The sequence below is a fragment of the Equus przewalskii genome, chromosome 7, assembly GCF_037783145.1.
Source record: "Equus przewalskii isolate Varuska chromosome 7, EquPr2, whole genome shotgun sequence".
Taxonomy (NCBI): domain Eukaryota; kingdom Metazoa; phylum Chordata; class Mammalia; order Perissodactyla; family Equidae; genus Equus; species Equus przewalskii.
In genome coordinates this window covers 35,821,343-35,832,680 of record NC_091837.1, presented here as the reverse complement: position 1 = coordinate 35,832,680, position 11,338 = coordinate 35,821,343, and the positions used below count along the sequence as shown (strand labels likewise).

The following is an 11,338-nucleotide window of genomic DNA, read 5'->3' as shown; positions in this document are numbered from 1 at the left end:
TGTCAGGATATCAGAGATAGAATAAAAATATTGCTAACTTTTTGGATAATTAAAAAAATACATACGTAGCACTGCGCTCAATTTCCAGAGTAACTGTGTAATTCTTCAAGCCATAAAGATGAGCCTCACGGGGTCTTGGCTTCAGATTCTTGTGGCGATGAAGTTTACAGCATGTCTAAGACTAAAAACTCATTTTTGAGACCTCATTACTAACAAACCTGAACTTGAAAAGGTAATTCTTCAGAAGTTGGTTGTTTCCCCAAAATGAGTATTTCTACAATTTTGCTAGCTGCCCAGGTAAACATTGGTGTTTCACTTAGAGCCATATGGGAGTGGAAAATAAAGTATTCAGCACACATTTCACTCTTATTTTTTCTATAAAAATATAACTCTTTATTAAATAACATGCACAAATATCAACTAGCCATTTATTAAACAGATATGATTTAGAACAAGATTTAAAGAAATACAAATCCTTAGGTACAATTTAGTATCTTGTTCATGATATTTGAATAGTTAAAAAAAATCACTGATTAAACTAACCATCCTTTATTTCTCTTTCAGAACCCTAAATCTTTTTTAGGCATAGACCCCATTCCAAGTTTTCCTCTAGCATTTCAGAGCTTCAGAATATCTTTAATATCAAAAGCCCTTAGCGACTTAAGTATAAATTCCCACTGAGAAGGCATTCACTTTTCTTTTAAGCTATCCCAATGAGCTTCGAGTCCCTTCACAAAGGAATCTGCAGCAGCAGGTTCACGGCAGAGACTCCAGCAACTTGAGGTACCAGTGAAGAGGGTGAGAACTGTCGGTACTAAGAAGCCGGGACGACTAACGAGGCCAGACCCCTGCCTGCTTGCTGCTTCCCTTCTGTAGCTGGTTCTGCTTGTCCCAGCAGGCATTTTCTGCCCCCTTCTCTGGCTGGACCATCAGAATAAAATGCTGTTATAAACTTACTCCTCTCATATTTTCTGACTTCAATGCTCAATAATGTGTTTTTTTATTTTTAGGCAAAAGTATAAACAAAATCTGCATTAAGTTTTTCATATTAAAAAGTATTGCTTTTATAAATTAACTTTTAATGTTCCCAGCCTTAATAAACTTAACTTCAACAAAACCAGTGCTTCAAAATCTACCCTGCCTTTCTTGGCCCCATTTATCCAATAAAAAAGGCCCAAATCTCTCACCTAAATTTCTAAAGAATACTACATCCGACCTTTATAATAAAGTCCTTGCACTGTGTATTTTTTACACGTGCTGCTTTATTGCGCATGCTAAGTATTGTATGAGTTAAAATATAAAGTGACGTAAAAATTAAAAAATCCCTAAGCTTAATATATACCTTTGCACTCAAAAACTTCAATTTTTACATTCTCTCCCATTAGCTGGGATTTCCAACCTGCAAGCTGAATTTAAATCACTTTATTTCCTCATATTTTCTTTTTATTTTTTTCTACCAGAATAAAAACCATCCACTGTTATTTTATAATTCAACAAAGTATTGTGGAAAGTTCTGTAAACTTTATCTCATATACTTATGATCAATTTTACATATAACCTAATTTTCCTTTCAAAAATGTTGAATAAGTTTAGCAGTAGGTTTCAGGTCTGAAATATTCCTTAATATTTAATCTACATCATTTTATAGGAGAAACTGGATTTTGTCTAGGTATGTTGCTAATTATTTTACTAAAACAGCATACCAAATCTTGTTTTAATTATAAAATTCTGAAATTATGTTTTGCCTCTTGATACAAGGAAAATATACAATTTTTCATAAACATTGCAGAGATTGAGCAGAATATGCCTCTTTCTGTTACTTATTTTGACTACCAAATACCTCTTTTTTGATTTGAGTAGTTTTTATTTTAAAAGTGCAAAAGTTATTAAGCTTAAAACATAATGTAAAAAAGTTTTACAATGATTTAACATGACCAATAAAATTTATTAAACATATTTACAAATATTCACAGATTCTTTCATACTTGAGTATTAAAATAGATATTTACAATTTCAGAATTTTCATTCAAAGGCATTTTTTGGGGGGTGGGGAGGAAGAGGCTCTACTGTGAGATGAAAAAAGAGCTGTTTCTTTGTATGACTAATTCTGAATAATACGTCCGCCACAGTAAGTCACAGGTACTATCCCAGGAGACTAGTATGAAACACCTTACACTACTTTAGGCATCAATTATGGAGAGAGTTAAATTATAGGACGCATGCAATACAACTATGTCACAATCTTTACAGTTATGGTGATGAAAACAAGCTAACTCAAACACATGCATGCTTTATTTAAACGTCTGCTATCTGAATATACTACTACACTCCATACAAACTACAACTTTGGTCCAAGAAAACATTAGACAAAACAGTTCTACAATTATTTCTTTGTACATGTTCTGACTAGCAATCCCTTTGTATACATTTTGACCATTAATTACAAGATTTACATCTGCACAATATGTATAAAATAAGTTATTAAAAAGGAAGACACTATTAAAACTTTCAAAAAGAAAACTATACAATTAATGTACAGATATAATAAACTGAAGAAATTTTGTGCCAAGTTTTTCTTCCACTTTAGAAACTGTTTGGTAGGAATTGAACCTTTTAGTTTACTGATATATTTTAATAAAACTGGAAAGAGATTTGAATACTAGTGGTTATCTTGTTCCTTAGAGTGCTAACAACTTCCAGCGCCGTTAGCAGATTCTCAGCTTCTTAAATATCTCCCACAGTCTGCCAACATGCTCTAATGCAACAGCTACCTTTCACCAATATAAATAATAGTTTTCAGTTAGAAACTGTCTGGATCTAAGATCCAAAATAATTCTTTTCATTTTTTATAAAATGACAGTGTTTACTACATAACCAACTTTAGTTGAACTTTACTAACAATTATAAAGGCATAACATCAGTATTTTTGTCAAAAGGCAGTATTCCACAGTGTAACACTCTTGCGCCTCATCAGTTTAAGACCGCACCGCCAGGAAGTAATGGCGGCTATATAGGAGTCAATTCAAAGTCGTCATTAACATCAACAAGGGGAACATAGAACTCCTGGATTTCGTAAATGCTGATAGACTTATAGGTGGCAGGATCAAGTTCCTGGAGTTTGAGCTGCCATTCTAATCTCTGGACGGCATTTAAAGCTGCAGCTTCATGTTGTTGCCTCATTAAAAGACAGGTCTATTTAAAAGAAGAGACAAGTAAATAGATTTTTCTATTAAATTTGCTTCGTTCAAAAATTAATCTCATCCATAGTTTCTTTAGGAATGAAAGTGGATATATTAGGGGCATAAAAAGTTTTTGAATTACACACCCATTTCTGCTTTACCCCGTCTGAGTCGATAAGCCAACTATTTCTGGGTCTGCAACACACTCATTTCATCTTACAGACTTTAATTTGAAACTATTCCTTCAAATAATGACATTTCAAACTATCAAAAGGAGGAAAATCTCAGGAGAAGTGATTTCTGAAATGATTCAAAATCTCACGAATAATTTCTCTATAGGTGATTTGCAAAATATATTCTCCTTCTCTTATTGTTCTCCCAAGTCTTTCATGTGTTAGAGCTATAACCAGACTCGTATACTGGACAACAAGCATGAAGATTTCTATTAGAAACTGCTTTTTCTGTGGTAGTTTCATTTTTATATTACATCGGTCCTGAAAAGTAGACTCGTGGTCTTTATTTTCCTTTATATTCCAATTGTGGCCTGGCATGAGAACTCATGACTAACCAATATTTCCTTTCCTAATCCTCTCTCTAAAATAGCTGCAACTTCTGTTTATGAAAGGGGAAGCATCCAGTTAAAGTGAACTTCTAAACATACATACCTTTAATTTGTCAAATTTATCATCCACATCTTGTAACCAAGACATGAATTGTCTTGCATTAAAGCGATCCCTTACAGAAGTTTTACTGTCATCAGACTGAAAGAGAACATTAAAAGTAGTTGAATATTATCATATACAAAAGCTTACTTTAAAACCTACATGTCATTCTATCTTTTTATGGTATACTCCACTTTTTAAGTAATGATGGGAATATATTTCAAAAAAGGAGAAAATATAATTTAAATACTTAAAAAATTTGATAAAGTGTTTATTTCCATATTGAGTAGACAGATTGGTTATTAGAATTCTTAGAACGCTGGGTTTAGTTATTAACTAAATAGAATTCTACTGCTCTGTGAGTCAAAGATGTTTCTCAAAAAGGCGAATGTCATATGAAATATTATGCCTGTGACATTATTAAAATATAATTGATTTCATATTTAATTTTAATGTTCAAGTTTACCATACATGGGGAGAAAAAGTGTTAAGGTGGAAGACAGGTCTTTGAAGGCAACATCTTTTCCAAGACCGATATTTTGGAGTACTTACAAAAAGTTCTGCATTCTCTCTTCAGAATACCTGTTTTGAAATTAAGATAGGCTACAGCCCGAGTCAGCTTTGTATCTTGCTGTGTGATCTTGAACTAATTATGTACTCTCTCAATTTTCTATCTGTAAAATGAGATAAGACTCTCTCTTTTAATCTTGTTCTGAGAATTAGGAGTCTCTAGAGCCCTCATCAGAATGCATATAGGAAGCCCTCAGTCCAACAAGCAGTCGCTATAATTATCACCACTATTCCTACCCCACTACTGCTCCCAGCGCTATCAAAGTGACATCCAGGCATCAGGTAGCCCCACAATCACTCTATTCACATTTTTAGCCATTATCACTTCCTCTTTGGTCCTCAAGTAAGATGTTTTGACTATTTTAAGTTTTATTGTTGAAGTGTTTAATATTACAAGTTTATTTTGAGAAAGAAGAGGTATGATAAGAAAGTAGGCTAATGGATGATCCAAGCCCCTCCTCAGGAAAGGTAGATTTATTTATACTCTTTTCCCTTAATTCCTCAGAGCTATTCTCATATGAAACAAGCCTGCTACTTGGTTGAGAGACCTTCTACTCTAAAGCCAGTTGTAAAAGGATGGGTAACTGTTCCACAGTTTTCCTTAACAGAATGACCAAGTCCTTCTGCCCTTTAATTATTAGGCTGATTGTGGCTGATCCTCTTTAGTCTCTGATTCGGGGATCACTCTGAGGGTTTACTGGGAAAATTTACTTATTTTTGAAATTCTCTTTATCAACCATTTGGGGCTATAGATTCCTCAACTCTGCTGTATTTCACTATCAATATGTTCTCATCTGTCTTTTAACAGAAATGTCTTAATGTTCTGGTCCAGTGGCCTTCCATCTCAATTTCCAGCTCTGCTATGGATTTATTTTCATGTGTCTTTTGTCATTTCAGTGAGTTCTGGGAGGAAGAAAAAATAAACAGGTGTGTTTCTTCAACCATCCTGAACTAGAAATTTCAAGAGACTCTCCTTGTAGCTTGCTTTATATTGTTCTAAAACTGTTTTCACTACTGTAAAATTGCACGAAACTTAAAAAGACCTCAAGATATCACATGGTCTAGAGCAGCCTTTAGCAACACGGTTAACGTGTTCATTTTAGTTATTAAAAAACATTCATTCTTCCCTTTAAAATCTTTAAAGTTGGAAATTATGGAAAGTCTCTCCATGGCCTTTCTAGTGTCTGTTTCCTTAGAGTCAAATAGTTCTTTCTTAAGGTCCAATTATTCATTTTAATAGCCCTTTCAGCTCTCTCTTAATACTTTCATTTCAATAAAACAGTTGGTGGCTTAAGAGTTTGAAATCTACCGATGAAGTTTAATCTCCTTTTTTCATAGATGAGAAAAACAAAGCCTAGAGAGAACTACGTAACTTTCTCTGTAATATACCCTTACCTCTACATCCTTCGTCTTTCTAGTTTGTCTGATTTAAAACAGCATTTCCTAGTCTTTTTTGTGATTATCCTTCATTGTCCATGTTTATATCTTTTAATCATTAAATTTTCTCTTATGACCAATGAATTTCATTCTGGTTTATGAGGCACAAAAAAAACTCTGACAACTGATATGCCTGGTTCTGAATTCATGTAATTTATAGACAGCACTAAACTTTATTCAAGATATAGCTACAGTTTTTCCACAATTATATTACTTTATTCCAACAACATCCAAGATCAAAACAATAGCCTTGCCCTATTTTAGCAGTGGCACAACCGAGAGGTTCAATCTGCCTGTTTCATTTTCCCACTTATGGTAGCTTTCCAGTTGCCTAAAGGTCAGAATTCAATTTATAAACATCTACTTTAGAAACAAATTACAAGTTATCTTTAAGGGCATTATCCTCAACATAGATCTGTTTTGTAATTATCTGCTTTTATAATATAAACCTAATGTTTAGAGGACTTTAGAAAACAGAAGATTAGGTGATCTGCAAGTACTTTAGTCTGAAAGGGTTGTTTTTCTCCTTTGAGCTTTATTGATCATTGAATTCAAGTTTCTTCTATGGAAATAGACTATAGAAACACCAAAGTTGTACTTAAGAGCATTGTAACTGCATCAGTGAGCACGTTACCTGAGCATCCAGCGGCACACTGTACACTTCTGCGTCTAGTAAGACCGTGCATGCACTAAATGGCAGTGTTTGATTTGCCAGTGTTCTTGCAGCTCTGTAGTGAACTCGGAGAACTTCCTGTTCATTGGATACAATGAGTTTTTCCTAGTTGAACAAAGAATTTAAAAAAAAAATCAATTCTTCAACGACTTGTTTTTCAAGTAAAATGAAGTCACTTAAAATGTGCTAAATACACTTGTGCGATGTAGCCGGCCAACTGGCAAGCAGGTCTGCAGCTCGTAGTTTATTCAGTCACCAAACAGTAAAGTTGTCTGTTCTTGGATTGGTCAGACATTTAAGTTGCTTTCTAGTATTCTGAAATTCTGAATTGTTTGTTGGTCAATACGTGGTAGGATCTGAGTCATTTTTGCAATTTCTTAAAGTTCTGCAAATCGCACAGTTCAAATGAGAGTTCTTAGCCGTCTGTAAGGCAGCATGGCTTTGGTAATATGGACAGACGTATGGACGAACATCTATCCGGGGTCTTCAAACAAGTCTGACGGCTGAAATAGCTACTGATGTGCTATATGACCTAACTTCTTATTGCTAACAAAGAGCTCACTGACACGGGTCACGCCGCGTTCTAAGTTCTCTATCAGTGCCTCTTTCTTTTATTTGTGGTTCTCTTTGTAATTTTATTCACTTAAAATCATGATTCGGAGGAAAGGTTTTATATTTACCACACTGTTACAAGGATTCATGGCACAAAAAATATTAAGAACCAAACGTCGTGAACCAAAGAAATTGCATATAAGTTTTGTTTGTATGTGAGTATGTGTATCTCTCTGTGAAAAAGGTTCATAGCCTATATTACATTTTCAGAAGTCCCTGACCCTAACAAAAGATTTAAGGGGTTATATTTTTGTCAATCCAAGTGAAATGACTTTTACGATTTTTACAAATAATCAGATGGGTTTTCTCCTGTCATTTCATGCCAAGATGAACCACTGGAAACTGGAATACAAGGACCAATAAGCACAGCCTTTTGTAAGAATTTTGCACTAAAGCAGGTGGTACGAAGCAATAACGGCAGAGCTTGGAAATGCCCATGTCCAACTAGGCATTCACTGCTCTAGCTCTGAAATTCAACAAACGATAACATGACATTAGGAGAGTTCCATATATCCCAAATAGACTCAACACAAATTGTAACATGGGAGCAGTTATCCTAAAAGCAGCTTAAAAATTCTCCATTTAATTGCATAAGCACAAGATAGCAAAATCAAACCATTTAAAGAAGGAAAATCCACTTACAAAAAACCATAGGCTATTATAGTCTATCATTAAAATACAGTTACTTTTAGCATAAATGTGTATTTAAACATTTTTTACCCTTTCAATACTGTGTTGCAACCGTAGTTTCATCCTTACAACTTCCTGTTGCCGAAAAAGCTCTTTAAGTGGATCTGACAGTGAAGGCGGTGGTGTAATCTAATTCAAAAAATATACACATAGTTAAAAATACTGTGTCTTATTTACAATAATGGGCTATTCTTATAAAATTAAACCCTTTTAGTGCATAACTTAATGAAAATATAAATTTCGATGTGATAAGTATACTAGACTGCTTTCTGGTAGATGCTGGAAGTTACAGACGCTGACTCAATCTATGAGTGCACTCTACTGTTAACATAAAGAGACTTCCAAGTACGACAATAACTGTCTGTGATCCCTGAATACTCCCCCTCTAAACCCTTGGAGTATCTATATATCCTCTCCTTCATCCTAGCTTATAATTACTGTCACCATAGTAGGGCACAGGAAGATAGATCAGTATGTTCTGGCACAGTGTAACTTAGTTGACTCTTCTGAAGTTTGGACAAAAAGATAACTCTATCCTTCCTGACATGGTGCTATAGGAATTATACAATATATGAAAAGCTCTTGCCAAAGAATCAAACCTGGATCTAATCAAGACTTTATAATCAGTAAACAGTTTTGGGAATTATGGGGGACTGAAAAACATATTAAATAACATCACAAGAGTTCAATCAGTTGAATCAATGTGGAAAATTCTATAGGACAAATAACTTACTGGGGCTGATCATTTTTCAGGCCTCTAATTGCAATTATACATTTGTTTGATTTCTGTGTCCTGTAAATTTCTCTAAATTTAACAAGAGTTAGAATTTGATGCTATTGTTTTAGTTCTGCAAAGTCATCACACAGGCCTCCTCCAAGCAGCACAGAGGAAGGATATCTACTCCTTTGATACTGGGTGTCAGAGAAAGCTTCTTTGAGAGGGTAATGCCTGAGGTGCATTTTAAAGGAAGAGCTAGCTAAACAGTTACAAGAAATGAGCTGTGGGGAAAAAGGAGAGGGAGATAATTCCCAGAAGAGAATACGGTATGATCAAATTCATGAAACAAAGAAAAGTATGCTGTCTGGAGGCAACTACAAGCAAACATCAAATTTGAGGGAAGAAATGGTGATATATGAGGATGGAAGGATGAGCAGGGCAAAGTAACAGATTGCACTCTATCCTGTAAACCAGCTCTTCCTAAAGTATGTTCCACAGAACACTGGATCCATAAAGATGATTTATAGGAAGTGGTTCCAAGAACAAGTTTGGAAAACACTGTGTATACGTAGTCTTTTTTAGGTGTCTCACAATTAACAAATTAAATTTTAATGGTTCTTGCAGTGAAGTGTTGCAGTGAAGAAACCTTTTTTCCCCCTAAAGATTGGCCCTAACATCTGTTTGCCAATCTTCCTCTTTTTTTCCCTTCTCCCCAAGGCTCCCCAGGTACACAGCTGTAATATTCTAGCTGTAGGTCCTGCTGGTTGTGCCGTGTGGGACGCCGCCTCAGCATGGCCTGATGAGCAGTGCTAGGTCCGCACCCAGGGTCTGAACTGGTGAAACCCTGGGCCACTCAAGTGGAGAGTGACAACTTAACCACTAGGCCACGGGGCTGGCCCTGAAACCTATTTATTTTTCGATTAGCACTGTTCCCCAAACTTATCTGAACCATGAGCCATCCCCCCTGTCCTCCCCCATTTAATTAACAAACTGTGGAACAGACAGTATGCATAACACATCAAGGTAAATTTTGTATGCAATGGGGAACCACCGAAAGTCTTCCAGCTCAATGCTGTGTCTGGAGAATAGATATTAGGGAGACAAGATTGCAGGCAAGGAATTAAGAAAGCAGATCACTGTTAGACTGGTGTGGGATGGAGGAGGAAGTGGAGGGGATGGGGTCTAAAAATACAGATGATTGACTAAATAAGGATAAAAAAGAGGGAGCAGCCAAGTAGGACCTGTAGGTTGTTTAGCGTGAGAACTGGATGGCTGGTAATAGAGACCACAGGAGAGGATAGGAGGAGAGAAAGAGAAGCAAGGTTCTGGGTAAGTTCAGTGCTGATACGTTGAGTTTGTGGAGCTTACGGACATCCAAGTAGAGTTCTCCAGTTAGGAAAAAAGCAGCTGAGGGGAGGGTTTTGAGCAGAATATAAATTTGGAAATTCTTAACTTATATCAATGTAGTGGTAAAATCACCAAAGGAATATATACAGAGATCTTTGAGGAAACGTTCCCTTTGCTGTTCTTCCTCAGCTACCTGTAAATAAACCATGCTTGGAGATTTTGTTGTTAATATCTGTCAGTCCCAGGAGTCTCTAGAATATAAAACCTCTTGACAGCTTCCCAGGGATGCTCTTTCTTATTGTTACCCACCCTTGGAATCCCCCTGTAGGGTTTCCATGTACTGGTACCAGCAACCACAGGAGATACCAGGTTGTGACAAGTCCTTTTTTTCCCTCCCTTTTATTCATTTGGTTTTTGAGAATTTGACCTGCAATTCTTTTTTTCTTTTCTTTTTTTTTTTAAACATTTTACTTTTCCTTTTTCTCCCCAAAGCCCCCCAGTACATAGTTGTATTTTTTTCGGTTGTGGGTTTTTCTAGTTGTGACATGTGGGATGCCGCCTCAGCATGGCTTGACAAGCAGTGCCATGTCTGCGCCCAGGATCCGAACCAGTGAAACCCTGGGCCGCAGAAGTGGAGCATGCGAACTTAACCACTTGGCCACCAGGCCGGCCCTGCAATTTTATTTTTCTTTCCTTGGTTTCCTCTGGAAAAATGGCAGCATTTTGGTTAAATTATGAGAAAAATGTTTGACAGAAGAACAAACATAAACTGACTTTGGAGATGTTTCACCAAATTTCTAATGGGTTTCATAACCAGATCCTGTAAACGTGAAGAGACTACTTGGAAACAACAGCAGCTAGCTGACTCAGAGGAGACAAGTGGATACATCCATGCTGGAAAGGACATGCAGTGCCAAGAGTGGTTTCTGTTATTCTGCTCTTTCTTATTTCTTCTCTTATTTTTTTGAGGAAGATTAGCCCTGAGCTATCTGCTGCCAATCCTCCTCTTTTTGCTGAGGAAGACTGGCCCTGAGCTAACATCCCTGCCCATCTTCCTCTACTTTGTATGTGGGATGCCTGCCACAGCATGGCTTAACAAGCAGTGCCATGTCTGCACCCAGGATCCAAACCAGGGAACCCTGGGCCGCGGAATCAGAAGGCGCCCACTTAATCGCTGTGCCACCAGGCTGGCCCTCTTTATTATTTCTTGAAACTAAGTTTTGAACAAACGAGTTCAGTCCAATAAACTCAAAAGCCTTTCATGAGCAAAAGGTGGAGGTTCGCATATTAGCTCTAGTATATATAAACCTTAAAGTCATTTTCAACTGGATAAAATAATGGTAACCCCTTAAATCTGTATCATGTTTTAACGGGCAATGGCATATACTATTTCAGCCTTCTTTCAGGGAGGGTAAGTGGCCTTGTTTTACAGATGTGAAAACTAAGGATC

At 36.4% G+C, this 11,338-nt stretch overlaps 1 protein-coding gene across 15 annotated transcripts in view; it reads right to left on the bottom strand.

The window, feature by feature from the left end:
- Positions 1-369: 369 nt before the first annotated feature.
- Positions 370-11,338, bottom strand: part of ANKRD12 (ankyrin repeat domain 12) — a 137,660-nt gene continuing 126,691 nt past the window's right edge. For all 15 annotated transcript variants that reach the window (XM_070627430.1, XM_070627431.1, XM_070627426.1 and 12 more), the window contains 4 exons: positions 7,854-7,952; positions 6,483-6,626; positions 3,845-3,940; positions 370-3,192 (listed from right to left, as the gene is read on the bottom strand). In XM_070627430.1, coding sequence (XP_070483531.1) covers positions 3,007-3,192; positions 3,845-3,940; positions 6,483-6,626; positions 7,854-7,952 — 525 coding nt within the window. In that variant the 3' untranslated portion in view covers positions 370-3,006. The remainder of the gene's footprint in view (positions 3,193-3,844; positions 3,941-6,482; positions 6,627-7,853; positions 7,953-11,338) is intronic.